Raw genomic sequence first — 25,673 nt, forward strand, 5'->3', positions numbered from 1 at the left:
TTTAGGAGTTGCCACATTCTCTACAATGCAATCAGTTGGGTAACTGAAAAGAAGAGAGCTTTCTTCACACTGGCCATTTTTCATCAAAGACACAAGGGTTACAGTGTTCTAAATGACATGGTCATCACATGAACAAGTGTAGCACTCCTATAAACACAACATAATGGTTGAATTAGTTGTGGATCCCTGACACTAATCCACATGATTCACGAGGAACATTCTTTTCTGACAAATTAAAAAGTTGACAGAGAGGGAGGGCCATATAAAGTTGACTCTTCCACTCCCCTGAGCTACCGTCTCTGATTTCACAATTGCGTGGGAGAACTTCGTCCCAGAACAGGATACATATGCATATATATGCAAATGTATTTCCTGCAAATGCCAGTTCTGGCATGGTGTCCCTTGTGAACCCTATGAAATCTTTTGTGTTGCAACTGTCATGCGATTAAGGTCATTTCAATCACTGGTACAGTACACACTTGAATTATGGGTAACAAGTATACTTAACTGAAGAATGTCAGTCATTATGTGGCAGGGATATACTGTATGTGACTCCATACAGTGCACAGACATATGATTGAAAGAGTTGAACTCATGGCAATATTAATAGGGTGGAATAACATAAACAAAGCATTAAACATTGCAAACACCTGAGATTATTCATGCATGCATGAATGTATTTGTTGCCAGCCCTTGTTGGTAAGCAAGGGGCAACTACGGCAAATTTGCAGCCTGGATGCCCACTGATTGTGCAGTGAGTGTATAGGTGGTCTTGGGGCAGAGTGGTGACGGAGGTGGGGGGGCTGTTGCCATGGAGAGACACTGGGGTGATTGCTTCGCTGACTTTACTGCGTGTCCCCTCCTATCTCTCGGTCCGTGGTTAAAGACCCATCAAACATTCACGCGTTAATGGCGATGGTATTTCAGACAATTTAAAGCCCTGCTGGAGCGAGGGGACGGGGCAGTGGAGCACAGCACAGAGCTAATTGAAGTCTGCTGACACCATTAGCCACTGCCACTGCTCTGGCAGCTAGTCACATAACGAGAGAGGAGACAGAGGAGAGAGAGGAAGAGAAGAGGAGAGAGAGAGAGACAGAGAGAGAGAGAGAGAGAGAGAGAGAGAGATGGGGAAGAGGATTGCAAGTTCCGGGCCCAGGAGAGTTGAAAGTCACACTCTTCTTGTCACAGTCCCCATGTGTGGTTGGGGTGCATAAAAGACTTCGTGGTGCAGAGACAGGCTGTGTCTGATGATTGTGAATTGTGGTCGAGAGACCCCAGAGAAACAGTTTCAAGAAAGAATAGCTCCCCAAAGATCAACACAACTGAACTTATTCCAGTGTGTTACATAACAATGACAATTTTCCTCACTTTTTACAGTTTTAACAGATGATGCAGAAGACTTGGCCATTTAACATGTTTTTCAAGGAAATAGAGGGCTGTGGTAAGCTGCTCATTTTCAGATGGCTAAACATCCCACAAAGCTGGAGGAGAAACCAGCAGTGTTGGAAAATTTGCTAATTTTTTTTTTTTTTAATTTATCTCTCCACAGACCAAAACTACCGCCAACGTGAGCTGGCCAAAGGGGTCGGGCTTGGGCCCTTTTCAGAAGCTCACTGATGCTGACGAGTGAGGCAGGCTACGTGTTACGCCCACAACTGGACTGGAATAAACAGTAGTGGATCAACACAATGGCTGGTTATTAAAGACTGTCCAGTCTGCATTAGCAGCAAGTTTCACTGCATGTGTTAGTGAGGCTGCAGTGTATGCACATTGCACATCATACACACTTCTTCTTTTAGCCAGCAACCAGTTCCAGAAATGTCGTGCCATTAAGAAACCCCCCCACCCGGTTAAAAAAAAACCCAGGCCTTGGTCAGAATAAGGCAGCGTTTTATTGTAATGACACTGTGGTCAGCAGAAAGGTCGGTGGCCACGGTGACCCCCAGTGCCACATGAATACCAGCGCTGCCCCGGGCTCTCTGGGTGCCCACACAATACGGAGTGCCACTCTCGTGTCAGGAGGGCACTGGTGCCCCTTGCAATTATCTGTTTCTGAGAATTTTTACACAGCTGAGCTGACACGAACCCTTGTTATGAACTGGCCATGTGTTTAAGGCCATGTCCTAAGATGGGACAGTGGAAAATGAGAGAATCTCACACACACATACTGTATTCAGCATGCTCGAACACACAAGTTGATAACGTACTATGAAGCCGCTTTTTTAGACAGCTCATCTTACAGTATCTTCCATTGTTACTGTATATAGGCCTAGGCTATCGAGAAATCGAAAGCAAAACATTGTATCAGTAGGAAAATCACCTGACTTCCCGGCAACCGGCCGGCAGCTGCCCTCCGACTTCAACTTGCCTCTGTCAGTCATGGACCCCATTCCAGGACACAAGTGTCATCAATCTTATATCAAGATCAAAAATCCAGTTAGTATTGAATTCAGTGTAAAGAGACTTACAGTATGTAGCACGTTCTTCTGAAATCATTTGACTTAATTTAATTAGAAGTCTTTATTGTCCACTACTGTGGAAATTTATCTAATAAGGGTTGGACTTATTGAAACAAGCACATTTGGCAACCAGCGTGTTTGGGAAAATGTTCCATAAAATAAGTCAAACTGTTATTAAATCAAGTCAAAATGTTCTGACTGCTAGGTACAGTAGGTGTCTTTATACTGAACACCATACCAAATAGAGTTTTCGATCCTAATATAACACTTGGTTATCTTCTTTTTTTGCAGTGAAGAAACGTATCCCCTGATTGATCCTACCCTACACCCTGACCCTGGTTCAGACTGTAGGGAAAGCGAAACATAAATCAGTGTCCCAGTGGGAAAATGGCCTGATTTCCCGGCAGCCGACCTGCAGCTGTCCTATGTCTTCAACTTGCCCCATCAGGGAGTAAGTTGCTCAAGCTAAGAGATTCAGTTCAACCATCTCAGAAAATATATTCTATTACCCAGATTTAAACGCATAAATCTAAACAAATAATCAAAATCATCAATATATTATTAATTGTGCAGATTTGATTGTGAAATTGACATTACAATTAATTTGTCTACAGGTCTGAAGATCTTAAATCCTCATATCTAGCTCTGGAGTAAAAAAACCTTCAGCCCCAGGCTTTGAAGAGTGAACGCACAAGACCAATTTAAACAGGGAAAATCCCTGAAAAGCAGTTAACTCCTATTTCTTACCCTGATTCTTCTTTCCCTTGCTAAAGTGAATCAGTTGTTGTATAAATAGACAACAACTATATTATACCATATTACATTGTTTAATCCCCTGCCAGTGGACCCCATTCAGGGGTTAAGGGAGGGGTTTGAGAGTGCAACAGTAGCTACCCCTGGAATAATCATGGCATAGCATCCACAAGACATTTCTGTGAATTATTTAGATTTTGTTTTCCTTTTTAAGCGAGTTGTGACAACAGAGTTGTGTTGTCAGAGTACACACAGCACAAGCGCCACCCTCATGTTGAACGCCTTACTGTTTGTCATAAGACAAGAGGACCAGCACTGTAAAGCTCAGTTTCAGCACTGGTCTAACAACACATGAGACGACACTGCGAAAGCAAAGGTTTGCAATCTCACCTTTTGTAAATAGAACTGTTTTTGTAAATGTGAAGTGTTCCTATCAGTTGACTGCTGATATCCTGAAAATAATTCACAATTTTTATTTGAGTGGTTATTTCATTTCCATTTTCATTCAACTTGTTAATAGCATCTTGTGTAAACAGCATGCTTCTGTTGTCATTGAACTGTTGTATTTTGTTATTGTTGCTTTTGTGCTACAGTAGGCTACTTATCTTTTCCTCTTTAGAATATTTAGAATAGTAAAGATCTTTCCCTTTAGAATAGCAAGGACCTTCTTCCTTGTATGTACGGTGTATCAAGATGTTGAGTCTGGGCCCCAGCTGTGGCAGAACTGGCTGGGGCACCTGCACTGTACAGCGGCGACCCGGGCTCAATTCCCACCCTGTGGTCGTTTCCGGATCCGACCCCTGCTCTCTCTCCCATTCGCTTTCTGTCACTCTCCACTGTCCTATCATTAAAGACATGTCACTCTGTCATGGCACTGTCACTCTCCATTGCCCTATCATTAAAGGCATAAAAAGCCCATATAGAAAAGAAAAAAGATGTTGGGTCTGCAAACACACCATTGGCAGGGCTCAATCCAAGAGGCGGGATAATTGGTTGTCTTTTATATTCCCTCTGCACTACAATAGGATAGCATTCATGAGTCCCATGCATTTTCCCACCAGCGAAGGTAGTTGGTAGATCAAACTTTTTTATATCTATATAAATCTGTTTATTGATGGAACACAGGAAATACATAGAATAAAATGTGTATCAGTAAAAAAAAAAAAAAAATCTCCATTTTGTTTATCTTGTTCATTAAACATTCATCATCAACATCATTCATCCAAATACCTTTTGTCGTATCCGGTCGGCAAAACTCCAAATACATCTTTCTTGTTTAGGTATGACTTCAGTGCCAGTCTTTGTTCTTTTCTCAAAGAACAACAAAGAAGCTCCTTCTCAGTCTCTCTGTTTGGTCTTGTAGCAGCAGAGACATTTGCCTGACCTCAGTGTTTTTGAAAAGCCCATGGTCAGGCTGAGTCCTTTACAATACACTGGGCCCTATGGAGATGACTCAGGAGAATCACTTTAGAAAAGCATGCAATTCAGGTCGTTAAGGAGTGAGATATTGAAGCGCCATCCAGGTTTAAATGGACAGGTTCTATTCCAATTGATTGTTACGGGGCATGGTCACTAATAGTTATTCTGATGAATCTTTGATTCGGAAATAATTTATATGATGGAGCTCCTAGCAAGGAAGAAGTCTATGTGGGAATATGAACGTGAGCTACTGAGAAGAAAGAGTATTCTTTTTTAAACTCACACATGAACTGTTTGCAGATTGCCAGGAGTGTCTATTGACTGAATTGTCCAATCGATCTATTGCTGGTACTAGAACTTCTAAACTCAAAGTCTCTTGCTGTTATGATTGGGCGTTCGGAAAAGTTTAAGATTAAGGAAAAGAAGGTTTGAAAAAAGGATGTGTCGTCCAAGTTATGGATGGATTGTCTAGGCCGTAGACGTTACCAATTGTGATAGGGCTGTTGTTAATTGATACGTTTAAGATCATGAAATGACCTTCAGGGTCTATGGTGGTGTTATTAACAAATGAGACATTTTTTCTCATTAGAATTCATACTCTTTTGTGTTGTAGTGGGCTGAGGATAAATTTGATTCGGATAGATGAGTTTCTTGTCGGAGGCATTACTTAAATTTTACTTAAAAGATTCAAAACATTATCCCCTTGGTCTGACAACCAATTCCGCAAATATTCCAGGTTATAGAATAGTAATGCCATGTTATGTTGTCAGTGGGAGATGGTGGACAAACCAAGACAAACTGTCTATAAAAGATGGGATGTGTGCATGTACATGTACATGTACTGTACAGTAGGCTATGAGTTGTGTGTACAAAGTACATGAATGCAGTGTGTGTGAATATGCATGAAGATGTAACAGAATATTTGTGCATGCTGTTGGTAGGTAGGTTACACATACACAACAAATAAAAAACAGAAACACAACACCAAAATCTATAAGACAAACAGATGAACAACAGCAAAAAAAAGTGAACACGAGTATACAGTAATGTACCTGAATCAATCTTTGGGTGCAACCCTGTTCAGGATTCTCCCTCGTATGGCTGAGCCCATCTAGTTCACTCTGTCCATCTACTTACCTTAACTTCATTCTGTTGTGATTCCAAGATCCCGTTTCTTCAGATGGCACAGCAAGACGCCAGGACTCTGGCCCAAGGCCGCTTTGGGAAGGTCCACAAGGAGAAGTATATAGACCAATGGGCGTGCATTAAGAGGGTTCCTCTGGGCTTCATCAGCAGGACAGACCTAAAGAGAGAGTGCAAAGTGTATCGGTGAGTTATGTATGAGGGCAGGAGTTCATGGTGAATGGTGTAGTGGAGGTTGGTAGTCTGTGGATGTCGACATTAAGTGAATGAGTATTAAGAGTGGCTGTTCTGAGACATCTTCACAGACCAATTGACAATACTTGCAGCCATTTAAAATGGGTACTGTGATTTAGGATCATGTTTAAATAAAGGCAATGACAAAATTAGACTAGAAAGATTATTCAATTAGATAATTAGACATATACTTGTTTTGACATAACATTATGAAATTGCAGAAATGTACAGCATACAAATGTGGTGAGGCTTCTGGGTGTCCCCTGGATTGAGGATTTGAAATGGAACATTCCTCTGGAGTTCATCTCAGGGGAAGAGCTGGAGACAACAATCTTCTACCCAGAGAATTCTAAAATACAGGTTTGTAAATAAGTGATTGTGCGAGTGATCTTTGATTTGCTATTGCCTGCTGGATTTTCTTGTATACATCTTATAGAATATGTTCATTTAAAAACAATTCAATTGTGTCCTACAGTTGACCCCTATTGTCACAGCAACCATTATCAAAGGCATGTGTGCAGGTCTGAGTCATCTTCACAGTAAAGACATTGTGCACCAGGACATTAAACCTGACAACATCATGGTAAGAGTTGCACAGTTCGGACAAGGAAGTTAATCTAACTCTCAATTGAGATGTTTGCTCCACATTATGAAGTCATGGAATCATGTTCAAAGCTGTGTTTTTTTGCATTGTGACCTGTTTAAATACCTTCTGTTCTACCTTAAAGGGATATTCCGCCATTTTTGGAAATAAGCTCATTTTCCACCTCCCCTCGAGCAAAACAATTGATATTTACCTTTTCCCCGTTCATCCAGCCATTCTGTGAGTCTGGTGATACAACTTTTAGCTTCAACCTAGCATAGATCATTGAAATGGATTAGACCAGTAGCATCTCGCCTGCTAGCATCATGTTTGAAAGTGACTAAGATTTCCAGTAATTTTCCCATTCAAAACGTGTCTTTTCTCAAGTTAGAAAGTGCAGTAAGACTAACTGAAAATGAAACCTGGCGTTTTTCTAGGCTGATTTGACATGGAACTACACTCTCATCTGGCGTAATAATCAAGGCAACTTGCAAACTACTGGCACTACTACTGCTTGTTGCTCTATGGGGACTATTTTCAGATGTTGCGTGATATCACTGTGCCCATGGTACGTTTGCAAGCTGCCTTGATTATTACGCCAGATGAGAGTGTAGTTCCATGTCAAATCAGCCTAGAAAAACGCTATAGACGTCAATGGCAGTCAATGTAAGTGTTTAAATTGACGTTTTTAGACGTCAATGGCAGTGAATGAGTTAAGTATGTTCTAGCCCCAGCGCGCACCCATGGTATCTGACCTTTCCCACATTATACAAAGAGTGCCATTCTTATGCTCGTTTCTTCTGCTGTTGTGTACTGTTACAGGTGGAATATGGAACAAACCGCACCATCATCATAGATCTAGGACTGGCTAAATTCTTCAAGGATGGAATAACGTCGGCCCGTAACTTAGGCAACGAGGCTTACTCCGCTCCTGAAATCCTGAAGAACGTTGTACGGGACAAACGCTCAGACGTCTGGGCAATGGGCAAGGTCATCGCTGAGCTGTGCATCAGGCCCAGGGACAGACTACCTGCTCACGACGCCACACCCAGCCAAATCCAGCAGATGCTATCTATGTGTCCTTACAGAGGAGTAGTGTGCAACATGGTGGAGAGCAATCCTGCTGCTAGAGCCTGCATGCTGATAGTGGAGACTGAAATCACGCAAGCAACTGATGAAATCATAAAGACACTTCAGGCAGGAGACCCACAACAGGTTGCACCTGTGCCATGTGCACGGCAGTCACAACAGGTGGTACCTCTGCCACTGGTGGCAGGACAGCGACAACAGGTGTCACTGTACATTAAAGAACGGCGACAACACACATGTGTCTGTCTCTAAAAAGTCAATGTTCTTGGACACATACTGTAGGGTTCTATTTTAGCGATCTGAAATATCTGGTTAGAGAAGCAAAGTTCAAAGACATAAGATAGGCATATCCAGTCTACATTCGCTAATTAAACACTGATTTTGTGATCAGGCGCTGGGTACATTGTTCAAAGGGGTTGTTCAAATGTTTTTTTTTATGGGTGTAACATCCTTTAAACTAATGAGGATGACATCTTCATTTCCCTTTAAGTGCCAGCAGTGCAACATCAAACATTGAATTAAAATTAGAATCAATGTCCTGTAAGTGTATGTCACGTTTTGAAACTGTAGACTAAAGGCTGGCTTACATTGCACGATTTTGGTCTGTTTTAACAGTCGGCGACTAAATTTCCAAAATCGGGCGGAAATCTTGGGAGTTGTACTGAAATCGCAGCGCGCTCCCGTCATCTAAATCGTTTAGTGTAAGGTGCCAATCTTAGCGGTTTTAAGTCCGTCGGAGGCAGTCTTTTTCTAGTTTTGCCGTTACGACAATATCAAACATGTTTGATATTATCGGAAGTCTTTTCAGTCGTGGCTCATGCAAATAGTGACGTGAACATTAAAAACCAATAGTAACCTTGCGCGAACATGAAACAGGAAGGGGCAAAATAGGCGACAGCTGTAGCCTTTATGATTATTTGTTATTTCATTTCTTATAATTTATTAGTCGGTTGTTCTACGTGACAGAACAGCTCTATATCTGTTAGTGATGTCACACATCAAACAATGCTGCAGAAACGCGAAAAAATTACTTTGATATGAGTAGGCTATCATGTGATTTCCTGTGAATGATGACGTGTAGCCTATTGCACGATGGAAATAATTTGAAGGAATCTAGCAGCAGTCTTGTAAATAGTGACCCACAGTCTTTGCAAAATCCTAATCTGAGACTGGCCTGTGACTAGACTGTGACTAAAACCTCAATGAATTGTCTTTAGATGTGAGAGGGTCTGAGACTGTAGTTTTTCAAAAATCTTTTCCAAATCTTTGCAAAGTCTGGCAATGTAAGGTAGGCTTTAGCAGTGTAACGGATACGGGTGGGTTTTAGACCCCGCCCTGTTGTGTGGCTTGCCTATGCTCTCTCCCTCTCTGTCCCCTCCTACTATCCTGAGCAGGTGATGGTGATTAGGTGCACCTAATGGGCAGGAGCATAAAAGGCCTGCATCTCCAACAGTCATTCTCTGCTTCCTCCTCCTGGCTTTTGGATTTCGTTGTTAGAACCCCTAGACTGATATTGCATGACACTTTGGTTACTTCCATTATACTGACTTACACTACACATCACTGTATATATTTATCATTTAGTCTTTGTTAATTATCTTTATTTAATAAATTCACTATTCTTTTGGAATCTCTGCGTGGTCTCCCCGTTCATGTTTCATGCCTAGAGCCAGCATGTCACATATGGGGACTCTCCGGGATTTGTTCCCGAATTTGGTAAAGTAAATTTTTTCCACGCTAAAGTTCAATTCGCTGACGGGTGTAGTCACCTGTGCAGTTGGTTGGAAATGTGGGGAGACCTACGCTGAAATTGTTTGAATCATTGATTGCTAAGTTAGTATTTTGGTTAATTTATCATTTTTTGTAGTTGAGATTTTGTTACTGTTAAAATTATTTGAAGTATTGTTTGTTTGATTTGCCGTGGAGGAGGAGCATTTGGGGCTACTTGCAGCTTTAAGTTACATTACGCTGCAGGGGAGACTGACAGTGCTGTACTAATGTGGTGCAGGTGTAATGGCTAATTGGGTGGGTTGGGAGGTTAGAACCTACCTGAGCGAACGTGAAACCCCGTGCAAGGCAAGAGCGCTTACCGCTGGGTGTTATTTTTTTTCTGGTTTATTGTTTTTGGTGTGTCGAACGCGCTGGGGTTAACTAACTCAATTGCATGAGGACACACTGAAGACTAGGCTTTAGAAATAGTCAGGGCAGTGGTTTTCAGTTAGATACGGGGCGGCTCTAGTCTTGTGGGTTAATTGGGGTGGTTGTACACCTGTGTCTAATTAGCTACGGTTTGCACGCTGTTAAGTCTGAGCCATTGGTTTAGCGAGCATTGGCAAAGAAGCGCATGTTTTAGTTCAGCCAGTCAAAAAATAATATTGGCAAAATGGAAGCTTTTTTTGCGTGTCCATCAGAGACTTATTTAGATGAGTTCACGAAGGCTGAGTTGCGCAGAGTGGCTGAGCATTACGGATTCGAGGACAGTTTGGCAAGTGGGCTTAAAAAACAAGAATTAAGAGACCAAGTTAGATCAAAATTGGTAAATCTGTCCATTTTAGAAGTAGACTTAAACCCAGCTCCGACAGTTCCTACAGCGGCCTCTACACCCAGTGGACCAGAGGAAGGGTCACCTCCTTCTGCCTTTAGCTTTGAGCAACAAATGGAAATGTTAAAATTAAAAGCAGCTGAGCGGGAGAAAGAGTTAGAATTTAAGGAGGCGGAGCGAAAAAGTAAGGAACTTGAATTGGAGAAACAGCGTTTGGAAAGGCAGAAAGAACGTCAGTTTGAATATGATAAGTTGAAACTTTGTGACAAGCAGGAGGAAAGAGAAATTGAAATTCAAAGAGAGCGGTTGCAGTTGATCAGGGAGGGGAAAATGCGCGGTGACGGTAATTCTGGTGGGACTGGCACAGATAGAAAACTCTCCGAGATGATCAGGTTTTTACCCAAATTTAGTGACCGGGATCCCGACATTTTCTTCTCGCTTTTTGAGGGCATCGCGGATGAACGGGGGTGGAGCGACGGGGAGCGCACTTTGTTACTCCAAACTGTTTTACCGGGCCGAGCCCAAGATGCGTATGTTGCTTTGTCCATGACTGATCGCAAGAATTATGGAGCTGTGAAAGACGCGGTGTTGAGGGCTTACGAACAAGTCCCCGAGTTCTATAGGCAGCGATTTAGAAACTGGCGAAGAAATGAGCGACAAACTTACTCCGAGGTGGCCAGAGACCTCGTTGGTTTTTTCAATCGTTGGTGTTCCTCTGTAAAGGTCGACACTTATGAAAAATTATGCGACTTAATGGTGTTGGAGCAGTTTAAACGTATTGTCCCGGAACGGCTTGCAACTTTTATCAATGAACGTGATGTTAAAACTGCCGAGAAGGCGGCCGTGCTCGCAGACGAGTATAATTTAACCCATAGAAGTAGTTTTAGAGGTAATGAGTATATTCCACACAGGCCTGTGACGCACACTTGGGGTGAGCAGCGATCTACTCGTTGGGATGGGAATTATGGCGAGTCTGGGTTCAGACAAGAACATTTAAATCGCAGCAAGACCGACACTGAAAATAAGTGTAACTATTGTTTTGAACATGGTCATTGGAAGAGGGAATGCCCAGTGCTTCGGGGTAAAAATAAAAACAGGGAAGACATCAACCAACCGCATTCGCCTATAGGGGTGGGATGCCTGGCCCATGTTGGATTTGTTAACCGTACATCTAAGGTTGCGCAGGTGAAAGACCCACGAGACGGCACTGCCTCTGCAGGAGGTTCAAGCTTGGGGGCGCCTGACTCTCCTGTGGAGGGTCGGTGTGCGTCCGAGTCCGCGGATCATGGCAGTGGGGGCTATGGCCCGTTTATAACGGACGGTTTCATCTCACTTGTGGGTAGCCTAGACAAAACACCTGTTCGAATTCTACGGGACACGGGGGCTACAGAAACTTTTGTGGTGGAATCTGTTTTGCCGTTTTCAGTTCAGTCCAACACAGGAAATAGTGTACTCATTCAGGGCATAGGTATGCAAACCATGTCAGTTCCTTTACACAAAATCGTCCTAAATTCCGATCTTGTTCAAGGTGAAATTATTGTTGGGGTGCGCCCAGCATTGCCTGTCCCAGGTGTTCATGTTATTTTGGGTAACATATTGGCCCGGGACTGTGTGTGGCCTTGTGGGCCAGCACCACCAATGGTGTCCATTGAGCAAAGGGATGTTGAGCAGAATGCAAGTGCCGCAGAATTCCCTGAGGTGTTGCGTGCTGCGTGCGGGGTGACTCGGTCAAAGAGTTGCGCACAGGCAGCGAATGATTCAGGTGAGCTCGCCGAGGTTAAATGTTTATTCCCACCTTTACCTAATTTGCCAGCAGCGTTTGAACGCAGTGATTTTATTCTGGCCCAGAAAGAGGATGATTGCTTGGTAGAGCTATTGGATGTGGCCTTGTCAGAAGACCAACTGCCGAGCGCAGACAAGGGCTATTTTATTCTTAATGGTTTGCTTGTTCGTAAAGTTGTGTCCAATAATGATTTGACTGAGACGTTGCAGATTGTCGTGCCGAAGAGATACCGGGATCCGGTGTTACAGACAGAACACGGGAAGGGAGCGAGGCACTTCGGGGTGCGCAAAACTTATGTTCGCCTACTGCAGCAGTTCTACTGGCCGCAATTGAGGCGAGATGTAGCAGAATTTATAAAGACATGTCGAACCTGTCAAATGGAGGGTAAGCCGAAGTCCATTAAGCCCGCTCCTCTGCATTTTGCAGATCAGTTTCGGAGTTCGCTGGATGTTCTAGCGGTTGGGTCTGCAGCTCCTTCTCCTCTGAGGGTGGCAGCTGATGGGGAGAGTGTGAGTGGCCCAGATTACTGCTTGCTGTCGCCGCAGCTGAAAAGTTGTGACGTTATGGACGATCTAGATGGCTCGTATTTGAGTCTTATTCAATTTTATCCGATTTTATTGTCAATCTTTTCCAACTCAACGAATGGGAAATCGCGAAGAAAGCACTGGCCTTGGTGTGGGTTTTTTAGCCCTTCGGTGTGTATGTGGGTGGAAGTTCAGCCAGTGGTCATACTTTCCGATAATCATCCGTTAGCCGTTTTTCACTTAGAATCTAGAGCAACGTCTGGTGCGTTGGGCGTTGTTTCAGCAATTACACGATGTACAGATTCACCATATTCGGGCGTGGATAGTGCAGATGCGTTGTCCCGCGTCCGGATATGGTGTAATGGGTTGAATGTTGTATGCAAGTAACTTCTCTCCTCAAGTCTCTCTGTTGCTGTGCCTCTTAAATTGCTTTTCTAGGTACCAGAATTGCTGTGGTTCAGGAGATTGGGTGACTGGTGAGCATGAGTTAAGTGACTGGTGAGCATGAGTTGAGTGCATGGTGAGAGTGTGCGTTCTGTGCGTGTGAAAGTGGGAAACGGATGTGTCCAGAGTTGGGTGAGTGGGTTATTTGGGGACTGGGTTGATTTATGGTTGTTTTGTCTAAGTATTATTTTGTTATTTACAGTATTTGCAGAATCCCACTTAGGTGGGCTTCTGTTTTAAGGGGGGGGATATGTAACGGATACGGGTGGGTTTTAGACCCCGCCCTGTTGTGTGGCTTGCCTATGCTCTCTCCCTCTCTGTCCCCTCCTACTATCCTGAGCAGGTGATGGTGATTAGGTGCACCTAATGGGCAGGAGCATAAAAGGCCTGCATCTCCAACAGTCACTCTCTGCTTCCTCCTCCTGGCTTTTGGATTTCGTTGTTAGAACCCCTAGACTGATATTGCATGACACTTTGGTTACTTCCATTATACTGACTTACACTACACATCACTGTATATATTTATCATTTAGTCTTTGTTAATTATCTTTATTTAATAAATTCACTATTCTTTTGGAATCTCTGCGTGGTCTCCCCGTTCATGTTTCATGCCTAGAGCCAGCATGTCACAGCAGACAGCTGAGTTGCTGGCCATTCATGTGTTCCGTCTACATGGCCTGACTGTTGACATTATATCTGATCAGGGGCCACAATTCTCTTCTCAATTCTTTTGTAAATTGGCCGGTGCTTCTCCCAGCTTATCTTCAGGTTTTGACCCCCAGACAAATGGACAGACCAGAGCAGCAACGGCATTACAAGTCACAGGCTAGGAAGCAAGGCTTCTGGACCGGGCTGTGACAGTAGCCCCCTTCCAATTTCAGTACCTCGTTGACTGGGAGGGTTATGGTCCAGAGGAGCACAGATGAGTCCCTGCCCCGTTCATCATGGACCGATGATCTCCGAGTTCCACCAACAGCATCCAGAGGCCCTGTTTGGGAGGCCTGGTGGCGTCTATCGGAAGGGGGCTACTTTCACAGTCCGGACCAGAAGCCTTGCTTCTTAGCCTGTGACTTGTAATACCTTTGCTGCTCTGATCAGGGTTTTCCTTCTACTGTACATTGGTTTTCGGTTGACTGACAAGGGAGGTGTCCAATCACCAGTGCTTGCTCTGCTACACCTGCTGCCACTCTCCTTGTCAGCCATGGCTTTTAAGCCATGCCATGTGAAACACTCTTTGCCAGATCGTCATGTCTTTCAGTGTGGATTTTTGCATACTCCCATGTTCTTGCTGGATTTACTGTTTTCTGACAAAGGACTGTGTTTTTGAACTTGTGATTTTGCCTGAACCTTTTTGGAAACTTTTGCTTGGACCTTACTTGACGTGAGTCTTGCCTAGTCCCTTTGCTCAACTGCCTGTGGCCTAACTGTGTACCGAACTCTGCCTGTTGCCACTTTGGAGATCTGCTTGAACCCTGCCTGTACTGCTGCCTGTGTTTTGTCTGCCTACCTGTGTACCGAACTCTGCCTGGTTTTTTGTCACTTTGGAGATCTGCTTGAACCCTGTCTGTACTGCTGCCTGTGTTTTTGGCCTACGGAGTTGATGCTGCCTACCAAGTGGTTTTGCCCTTCTTTATCTTCAAATGTTTAAATTGTTATTCTTAATGTTTAGATTCTTATTTCTATTTAACTTACTCTGAAGTTTACTAATCAACTCTCCGCCACATCTCCCCTAACTAAATTATATCCACCCTTGATGGCCAAAGTATAGAGACAGTCTCGATCTATAAATATCTGGGCTTGTGGATTGATAATAAAATCACTTTTAAAGTTCATATTGAGAAGTTGGCCCAGAGATTAAAAATTAAGCTTGGGTTTTATTTCAGAAACAAAGCATGTTTCACTCTTCAGGCTAGAAAGATTATGGTGATACTCCTTACATGAATGCTGCTTCTTCCACTTTACATGTCCTTAATACAGTTTACCATGGTGCGCTACGTTTTATCTCATGCTAAATCACGCACTCATCACTGTACTCTCTATGAGTTGACTGGTTTCAGTTCTTTCACTGCGCAGGTGGGTTCACTGGCATATTTTTTTTATATACAAAGGTATTATTGCCAAACTGCCATCTTATCTTTCAAATTTATTTTCACATACACACTCATCTTACAGTTTATGTTCAAATAACATTATTCTTTTAGACTCACCACGTTCACAGACTGAATTAGGCAAGACAGCTTTTAATTTTGCAGCTCCCTGCTGCTGGAATTTTCTTCAGAAAAAAAATTAAGTTGTCTGATTCCCCTCAACCAATTTAAAAAACTTCTCAAACATCTCTGATCTGATATTTGCCAATGCTTTCACTAACTCAACTAGTCAGTCTTGTGCTGTGTCATCTGTCTTGATCTGTTGACTTTTTTTTTTTTTTTTTTTAAATTGTATTTCCTATGTGTCAGTGTTGTCTGTATGGTTTTCTGCATGTTAATTGTCTGTGTTTTATCTTCTGTTGGACCAGTCTTCCTGTGCTCTGTATGTTTGTCATATTTTCTTTTACCTATTTATGTTTTATCTGTCTGTATGTCAGGGCTCCCTTGCAAAAGAGACTTATGGGCCCAATCCCAATGTCAGCCCTAAAGACTAACAACTAAGGACTCACCGACTCAATTGATCTCAGGTGCTAAGTGAATGAGTTTGAGGCCACATGGGCTCAGATAGGTATTTGGAATTGGGACAGCACTTCACGAGATCACATGTACCTTGGCGATGTTTACTAACAAAGACGTTGCTAACATTTGCACCATGCATGTGTGTCGTGCAGTTGTTTACCTTTGTAATTTCCGGATTTTCCTACTCAAACCCTCATGCCCGCTGTAATTCGACATTGGGACAGCCCTAAGCCCTTACGAATTTCCAGAGTCTGAGTCCGTGAGTCCAGACATTGGGATTGGGCCAAGGTCTCACCTGGTAAAATAAAGGTTAAATAATTTTAAAAAAATGTCCCAGAGTCTAAGAATTTCCTTATTTGTATAGATATGACCTCTTTATCAAGTATTTGACAAACTTGTCATTCCACTATTTTTTCCTTGGGAGAAACATGAGATCCCATTTCCTATTGGCTATATGCCCCCCAGATAAACCTCACAAAACATACCAATAACCATTTGATCTTCTTTATGTGGCTCTACAGAAAGATGAAGACAGAGAATGCAAACTAAATTTAAGGTCACGTGAATTGTATAAGGTTTGCTAGACACAGACACTGCAATATTAGTCTTATATCAACAAATTTATTTCTACATGTTCTAATTGTTTTCAGTGATAAAACATCTGTTTTCATGTCAATAACACCCTTACACCCTCATTTAGGCTATAGGGAAACTGAAAGCAAAATATTGTCTCAGTAGGAAAATCACCTGACTTCCCGGCAAGTGGCCTGCAGCTGTCCTGCGACTTGAACGAGGGTCGAGGGTCACATGAAAGAATTGTATAAGATTTGCCAGACACAGGTAGTGCACTGCAGACACTACTTATTTAACAGAATCTAACTAAACTGTTTTTTTTTTAATTATTATTTTTTATTTTATTTATATAAAGAGTAAAACATCTATTGTTTTCAGTATGAAGATACTTATCCAGCACCATCTTGTAAAATAATTTCACTTCATTTAATAAGAGTTGGATTATTTGATGAGGTCTCATCATCATCATTCGAAATGATCTTTCCAGAGAACACTAGTTAAGTCTATTTATACTAAAAGCAATACCAAATAGAGCTTGACTCATGACTCATCCCTGACTCATCCTACCCTACCCCCCCGGCTAAGGCTAAAGGGAAAGTGAAACACAAAACACTGTCCCAAAGCCATCGATATCTCAAAGTTGCGTCAGCCGTTGACTTCGCTGTTAGAGCCAGATTAGAGCGGTCACGTGGTTAGTGGTAGTCTCAGTAGTTGTTTTGGTCCCTGGTTTACTACGGGATTGACAGCAGCGATCACATTAATATTTACGGTAAATACTCAATGAAAATTACTATAAACTGCATTGCCACATACATATATTACTCACTGAAAATGCATTATTATGCACACGACCATAAGTCATGTAGAAAAGTCTTATGATAACACCTGAGATATTCATTCATTTCCCCATTGAGAGGAACTATTGAACGACCATGACATACCAGATGTGCCGCCATTTTTTGAACACGGGAGTGAATGGTTGTGTCGCAACTGTGAGATATCGATGGCTTTGCACTGTCCCAGTAAAATGGCCTGATTTCACGGCAAGGCTAGCTGGTCTTACCCAGTTTCAGTAAATTATGCTAAGCTAAGCTAACAGTGTCAGACTGGGTTAGTGCACGCAGAGAGAAGGATGTGTCCTCTGATCTAACTCGGGAGTAGACAACCAATAAACTTAAAAAAATAAATAAAAAAAACCTCTAAAAATGTCCCTTCAACGTCAGCCCCAGGCTTGGAAGGCAAAAGACCAATTCAAACAGGGAAAATCCCTGAAAAGCAGTCCGTTCCTGTTTCTCCTGGTTCTGCTTGCCTCTGCTCTAGTGAATCAGTTGCTATATATAGAGAGAGTGTCATGCCTGACTGTGTAATCCCCAAGTATCCCCTGTCAGTGGACCCCATTCAGGGGTTAAGGGAGGGGTTTGAGAGCGCAACTGTACCCCTGGGATAATCATGGCATGGCATCATAAGTCATTTCATTGGATTGTTTACTCACCAACCCCCTGTTGAATTCCTATATCATTTTGAGAAAGATGACGGCATAAGGAGAGGGACCAGGCCTACTTAAAGCTCAGCGTACGGACTGGTCTAACCACAGAACACATCTGCCATCCATCAGACAACAGTGCCCAAGCAAGGTTTGCAATCTCACTTGTTGTAAATTAATAATAATAATAATAGATTTTATTTACCTCCGCCAAGGAGGTATATGTTTTCATCGGGGACCAGCGTTTGTTTGTTTGTTTGTTTGTCTGTCTGTTTGTTAGCAAGATAACTCAAAAAGTGATGATGGATTTCTATGAGTTTTTAGGGAAGGTGAGACATGGCCCAAGGAAGAAACCCAGAGGAAAAATGTGTTTCTCATTTGTATCTCTTCTGTTGCTCAGGAGCCAAAATTGAGATTCTCATTTAAGGATCATTTTAGGATCATTGAAGTATCATTTTTTTCTCACTTCTTTCTCCTAAAATGGCCTTAGGAGAAATAGGTGAGACATATATTAATGAGACAAGAAGGAGCCACAAAAGAGATATTCGTTTGAGACACAGGAGAAATAGGGGAGACCTAGTGGAGATCTCCTTTATGTTTGAGTGTAGTCTCATTTATAACTTGTTTCTCCTTTGGAGAAAGAGGGGAGACCTAGTGGAGATCTCCTATATGTTTGAGTGTAGTCTCATTTATTACTTGTTTCTCCTTTGGAGAAATAATAGAGCAAATGAGGAGACATTGCTATGAGACACTATTGAGAAGGAGGAGTTACAATTGAGAAATCAGTTTGGGGATCAGAAAAATAGACCATTCCGTAGCATTTAAAACTTTTATTTCATGAACTATATACTACATTGACACTTTGACACTTTAAGGTGCAGACATTACAAAAAGCAATCATAAACATTTAACTAATAAATAATGACATACAGTCAAGCCCAAATGTATTGGAACACAAGCTAAAGTTGACAATATAAAATCATCTTTTGGAAATTGCTCTTAATGCTTTAAATGAAAAAATGAGGAAATATTCAACCTTTAAGGACATACATTTTCTTTGTGAATGAATAATGTATCGTAAATAAATAAATTGTTCCTTAAAATACAGGGGATATAAGTATTGGAATGCCTATGTTCACCTATGTGTTAAATTTCCATAAAGGTTAGCAGATTTGTATTTGTTTTATTTTTAAAATGCCAGTTATTTCATGTATCCAGGACACTATGTCCCCTTGGACTCTGGAATTAAAATCACCCCACATCAACACATACCTCTCACGTTTCAATGCGTGCACTCACTGGCTCTGGCGAGCGGCGCATCTTTGATAGCATTTAGCTAGCCCAATGCATTCATTAGGATCCAAACAGAGATGAAGTTAGAAGCGACAAAACACCTCCATGTTTTCCCTATCAAAATACAGTTACACGAGTAGTCACACGACCAAGTATGGTGAGACAAAATAAAACGTGGTGCATTTGTAAGCAGGTAAGAGGGATAACTATATTGTGTGGCGCAATAATATCCTGCACTTTCAGTTTCACTTTGGAGTGAGGATATTACTGCGCAGAGTCTAAGTGCTCCCAATGTTATTGCGCCACACAATATAGTTATCCCTCTTACCTGCTTACAAATGCACCACGTTTTATTTCGTCTCACCATACTTGGTCGTGTGACTACTTGTGTAACTGTATTTTAATAGGGAAAACATGGAGGTGTTTGGTCGCTTCTAACTTTATCTCTGTTTGGATCCTAATGAATGCATTGGGCTAGCTAAGTGCTATCAAAATTGCGCCGCGCGCCAGAGCCAGTGAGTGCACGCATTGAAACGTGAGAGGTATGTATCAACTCGTCTTAGTTAAGGGAATAATGTAGTTTAATATGAAAAAACGGTTAAGTGTTCCTTTAATCCCAATGTAGGTAAAACCAAATGAGAATTCGTTCCATCATTATTGTTAGGATACTGTATGCACGACAATCTAAACATCAAATCAAAACAACACACCTGTCTATATTGACTGTCTGCAGGCAAACTTGAGCCAACATCCTCATGTGTTCAAGATCGAAATTGATGTTTCAGGGGTGGAGCGATGGAGCAGCATATTGAGAAAAGACTCCTTGTTTCCTTTCTGTTTTAGCCATGTGGGAACAGAGACATCTGCTTGACCTCAGTGGTTTAAACAGTCCATGGTCAGGGTGTGAAATGTCTTTTGGAAATAGTTTTGGGCCGTTGTTGTACTTTTCTGGTATAGATATCCTGCAGGGTAGGGAGAGGTGCTCTGATGGTACCTTTCGCAGTAAATGTCAAGTGTCTGTGAAAGAGAAAGGAAGCATACATTACAATTGACCCTGTCCATGAATATAATCAATGCAAACTACTCCGCTTGTGTGTGACACATAAAAGCAAACCCACACAAGCAGTCAGGCACAATAGTTATAAGTAATGCAGATGTGAACAACATATACTTGTATTAGAACGTTTGGGAGTGCACTTAGATATGTTCGGTATTTATTTATCTAGTTTAATTGAGAGGCCATTTGAAAGTGACCCTACACTGCGCAGTAGTATGTCTGTGTGATATCATACCTAATCGCAGCTTTGCCTGCAGATCATCCCCCATGAGTCTTGCAATAGCAGCCACTGGCTCCAGGCTGGGACTTCTGGATGGCACCTTTTAAAAAAAAATAATAATAAAAAAAAGATTGCCATACAATTAGTTATTGTTGATTAATCTGTAAAATCATAGAATTAAAAAAAAATAAGCAAGGTAAGTCTATCAGATGGACAAATATAAACGATAATTACCTTATGGAGGCACCCTTGCCACAATCACCATCCATATTAATTATTGATATCAGTTTAATTCTGAGGGCTCTGTCAATAAAAATAAGAATAAACAAAATGATGCATGCTGTACAACAAACTGAATTGGTAAAACATGGCTAATCGCAAATTCAAGACTACTTTTAGGTAACTGCAATAATCATGATTACTTTCTGGATTAATGTATTGCATAGCACTTATGACAAACAAATTAGAGCATGCTCAATAACATAGTCCACACCCACCACGTTGAGGGCAGCAGCCATGGTTACCAGACATCAGGGTAGACCGTCTAGTGTCATCAGGGTAGACCGACTTTGCCCTGGACAGTTCATAGAGCCCACTACAAAGTCATAACAGATACATGAAAGGAGGGGATAAACTAACCGTTACAGACACAAATACATGCACACATATTAGTGTTATATGCGTATGTGTGTCTATCTGGTGAGTGAACTCACTTGTGGGCTTGGAACTTCTTCCGTATGGACGTGACACACATTTGGAACATTTCAAAATGCACACAGTGGTCTCAGTGGAATCAAGAGTCCAACTTGGGTTCTTGAATCCTTGATTTCTGCCTTCAGAAAAATTCCCTACTTCCATAAATTGAGAGGAAATATCTTCTCCAAACAGTAGCTGGAAGACCTGCAGCACCTACAATCACCATGACACAGACAAAACAAGAGTTAAGTCAAAACATGATCATCTGAAATAATAATACAGTGGCCAAATGTTTTATAGATCATTTAATCGTGTAAAATGTTCTAATATACACGTCTAAATTTACTGGTTGATGTCGAAAATGCATTGTTTCACCTCTTGGAATTGTTGGTTCATTGACTTGAAAAAAAGGAAAATATATCAAAATGTAATTGTGGATATTCATTAGGGCTTTGACTTTTGGCCAAAAATCGTATTCGAAGTTCGTTTGGTTATTAATATCAAACTTCGAATGTATTCGAATATTTGTTAATAATATTTTGACCATTATTTTTATGCTATTGGAAAAACACGCAGCATTCATTAAGCTGAATTTCCTTTTCCTGCTCTCCCTCTCACACAAACATACACACACACACACACACACACACACACGTACACAGCCCCTCCACTCCGTGCAGACCGCGTCTGTCTCCATGAAAACAAGATCCCTGGAAGCTGCACCGACATAACGCTGTTCAGGTGGAGGCACTATGCATACAACTTTACCAAACAGTATAGCCTATAAGTAGCCTAAACTCATTCTCCATGGCCCGCTTTCTCTAATGGACACCCGTCCCTCGACATGCATCCTAAACATTCACAATCGTGAAAGCAATGACGCATAGAAGACAACAAGCTAAATTATCCGGTTAGCATGATTAGCATGCTGCACAGATTAAAACTCTTGCATTCAAGTTGATTGACCATCTCAAAACCAATGTCTTCCAACTCCAAGACTCAATGAGGAAGTTACTATTAGCTTACCTTGAAACGTACACACGTGGGGAAACTGAATAGGCTAGTCAAACCACTTGCTAACATCACCTACAGGAGCCGAGATGAGTAAGCCTAATAGCCTTGCTAATGAGCTCATGATTCACGACTTTACCAGATGTGAGAAAGCCGCTGAATCTGAAAACAACGTTTGCATGCAAACACATGTACAAAAAAAATAATGTTCATAACAGGTTCGAATATTAAGAGCTGCCTAAAATTCGTTCGAATATCATATATTTTTCAAAAATTCGAATTATATTCGAATAACGAAGTTCGGAGTCAAAGCCCTAATATTCATTAATTTAGGACCTTTCCTTACCTGATCAGAAGAGTCCATCAAACTTCATCCAGCACACCACTTGTTTCCTTGATAACCTTTATGAAAAAAAAAAAATAAGGATGTTGACACATTAAAGAAAACGCCAAACGGCAAGCTAAAACCTGACCAGCGGTTATAGGCCAGTCAATCTAGTGTTTGACCCATAACTAATTGCAATAGTAATCATTCCACGTTTTTTGTGATCCCTAGGTATATCTAATTAACATATTAAAAATCTACCTATTTATATTTAGTGGAACATAGTTTTTTTTCAAGGTTAAAGGCAGCAATTTCCAATGCATTTTGCCATTGGGATTTACTACAGGTGAAATGGGTAAAATGTTAAACTAAAGATATCAACTTGAAACGTTCACACTTCACAGTTCACAGAACAAATGATTGTCAATGATATGGTATGATGGAAGTATCTCAATGCATCCCAAGTCACTTGATATGTTGTCTAAAGGTCAATATCTTCCTTATGTGACTTGGCATGCATTGAGATACTTCCATTATACCATATCATTGACAATCATTTGTTCTATAATGTACTTTCATTGAAACACATTGATTTTGACTTGACTTGATTTCCTCATTTTTGAGGTGATATGAAGTGTTATCTAATATTCCCTTTGCATAGGCTTTTGGTTACAACATATAAGCAAAATGCAGCAATTATTTTGAAGCTGACTGTACCTATTGTTCAGATTTAGTTTTCTAGAAATATATGCAAATTATTGCATATTTAAGTAAAACTGCTCTCATTTGCATATCTAAACATCACATTTCAGAAAACGTGCAATACAAAAAATCTTTGCCTTAATGTGAGTGAACAACTGAGAAAGTTTCAAGTTGATATCTATAGTTTAAAATTTTACCCATTAAATCCCAATGGCAAAATGCATTGGAAATAGCTAGCAGCTACCTTTTACCTTGAAGAGCTAACCACTAACGTTACAGTTACACTACACAGCAGGCAAGCTTCGTCGACCTACACGTCTCTTACAGAAAAGTAAAACATGACCAACGCTTGTATTCACGAATTCAATCCCACTATTTAACAGAAAAAGAGTTTGGTCAGCTTTGATATCGTGTGCTAAAAGTTGCTAGTGCGCTAACCTAACGTTAACGTTAGCTATCATTAAACTAGCTGCTAGTTCTAACGTTAGCACGATAGCTAACGATACTGCGGGTATTCCCCAACCTAGTACATCCTCAGCACGAACGTAAAGTTTAAACATGGACGACGGGAATGTTTCTTAAAAAGTTACAAATGCTGGGCAACTATTTAGACAAACTACATCTTACATTTATTATCATACCTTTCGCCGAAGTGAAACAGCCGTTGTCAGGCAGCCATTGTTCTCGTGCAACTTCGGACTTCCAGGGAGAGACGTCTGCCGACGTAATGACGTCAGATGGGTACCCGAAGGACTGAACCAAGAGCCTGACTGGCTTCGGTTTCACCCTCTCTGAACGAGATTATAAACACCGTTCATGCAGTAAAAATAAACTCTGGACCAACAAAAGAATGGACACTGACAAGTGTCAACTTAAGCCTACCTTACATTGACAGACTTTGCAAAGATTTGGAGAAGATTTTTGAAAGACTAGGCCAGTCTCAGATTAGGATTTTGCAAAGACTGTGGGTCACATTTACTAGACTGCTAGGCCTAGATTCATTCAAATTATTTCCATCGCACACTACATATCAACAGGAACTCATGCGATACCCTACTCATATCAAACTATCGCGTTTCTGCAGCACTGTTTCATGTGTGACATCCCTAATAGTTATAGGGCTGTTCTGTCACAATAATAGCCGACTAATAGTATATAAGAAATGAAATAACAAATAATCATATAGGCTACAGCTGTCGCCTATTTTGCCCCTTCCTGTTTGGTGTTGGAGAGAGGTCACTATTGATTTTTAATGTTCACGTCACTATTTGCATGAGCCACGACTAAAAAGACTTCCGATAATATCAAACATGTTAAACTAGAAAAAGACTACCTCCAACGGACTTAAATAATAATAAAGAGACATGTAGATCTAATTCATTAATAAACTTAGTTTTGCGGAACGTAGCCAAACAAGAAAATATGATATTTGCAGGTGTGTGGTTTGGATATTCAAAACCTTCCATGCTAACCTTCCATTAGGTCCTTGCTAACCATTGTGTGACACTCTTATATTATTTATTAACTCAAAAGCACCAAAATCATACATTGGCCTACACGTGTAGTAGTCTAATTACACTGTTCGTCGTGTGCAGCAAATACAACACCTGACATTGTAGACAAATCAAAGAACCTCCTTCCGTATTTGTTTGGGTATTGAATTTATGTGAGTCTATGTCTCTGCTCTGTATGTGTATATGTGTGTGTGTGTGTGTGTGTGTGTGTGTGTGTGTCTACATGTGTTTGTGTGTGGTGTGTAGCTGTGTGCCTTTCTATGTCTATTGTATTAAATGTCTGTGTCTGCTTGTGTGTGTGTGTGTGTGTTTGTTTGTTGCTGCGCCCTCGCAGCACCTCTGCAGCCTGGGCTGTGCGGTCTCGGCCCCTTACTCGCAGTTTCCCAAATATGAACAAAGTAGCACTCACAAAAATTTTTCGGAAGTCGCAACTAAGTCAATTTTTGCAATAATTTACGGAAGTGAATGAGCGGCCCCTTCTCCAGTGCCACAACCATGACCATGAATGTGTGCAAGGGAGATGTGTAGGCTAATAATAATCAATTTGACTGTAAGATAATAACACCAAATCTCAAAAGCCCTCGAAGATAAAATATCATTAAATCATTGTATTGGGTCCTCCTCATATGGAATATCTAGCACTCAGTTTCAGTGAGCAAATAGCCCTGTTAAGAGAAACGAGAGGAGCGTTCAAATCCCGCAGACACAGGACAGAAAGTGCACATTTACAGTGGTAGCCTAGCAGCTATTGTGCCTTACTCGGGTACTGTATAGGCCTATACTATGTGCAGAAATAAAATGGCATTGGAATTGGTGCGTTGAAGTCATACTTTTTCTCCTAAAATGTATGAATGAAATATTACCATCCCACCCGATGTATAGTCTGCCAAAGTTGTCAAAAATCTTTTATTAGCTCAGGGGAGGCCATTCCTATAAACTCCTATCCCATCTCTCTTATAGTAGTAGGCATGTGATGTCGTGTACTTGAATGACCCACGCCCCTCAAGGGCCGCTAAAACTTGAAATTTCACAGTAAAATGAAGTGTCCCACTCTGGCCCTGAGCTGTGCTGTGTGTGTGTGTGTGGCTTGCAGTTGTGTGCCTGTCTGTATTTGGGTATTGTGTTTATAGAGACTAATTTCTAATTTGAAACAAATAGGT

The 25,673-nt window shown here is 41.4% G+C and overlaps 1 protein-coding gene and 2 long non-coding RNA genes across 3 annotated transcripts; 1 reads left to right on the forward strand and 2 right to left on the reverse strand.

Annotated features, from left to right (window-relative positions):
• The first annotated feature begins 5,772 nt into the window (after positions 1-5,772).
• Positions 5,773-8,303, forward strand: LOC134078203 (serine/threonine-protein kinase Nek6-like). Its single transcript, XM_062533955.1, has 4 exons — positions 5,773-5,960; positions 6,230-6,368; positions 6,484-6,591; positions 7,414-8,303. The coding sequence occupies exons 1-4, from the start codon at positions 5,812-5,814 to the stop codon at positions 7,930-7,932; spliced, it is 915 nt and encodes a 304-aa protein (XP_062389939.1). The 5' UTR covers positions 5,773-5,811; the 3' UTR covers positions 7,933-8,303.
• Positions 8,304-19,447: 11,144 nt separating this feature from the next.
• LOC134093041 (uncharacterized) lies at positions 19,448-20,562 on the reverse strand. Its single transcript, XR_009940280.1, has 3 exons — positions 20,500-20,562; positions 20,281-20,365; positions 19,448-20,005 (listed from the first exon to the last, which is right to left on the reverse strand). It is a non-coding gene; the product is annotated as an uncharacterized LOC134093041 (long non-coding RNA).
• Positions 20,563-20,811: 249 nt separating this feature from the next.
• LOC134078253 (uncharacterized) lies at positions 20,812-23,858 on the reverse strand. Its single transcript, XR_009938831.1, has 4 exons — positions 23,641-23,858; positions 22,319-22,374; positions 20,979-21,174; positions 20,812-20,860 (listed from the first exon to the last, which is right to left on the reverse strand). It is a non-coding gene; the product is annotated as an uncharacterized LOC134078253 (long non-coding RNA).
• Between the last annotated feature and the right edge of the window lie 1,815 nt (positions 23,859-25,673).

The sequence above is a fragment of the Sardina pilchardus genome, chromosome 1, assembly GCF_963854185.1.
Source record: "Sardina pilchardus chromosome 1, fSarPil1.1, whole genome shotgun sequence".
Lineage (NCBI taxonomy): Eukaryota > Metazoa > Chordata > Actinopteri > Clupeiformes > Clupeidae > Sardina > Sardina pilchardus.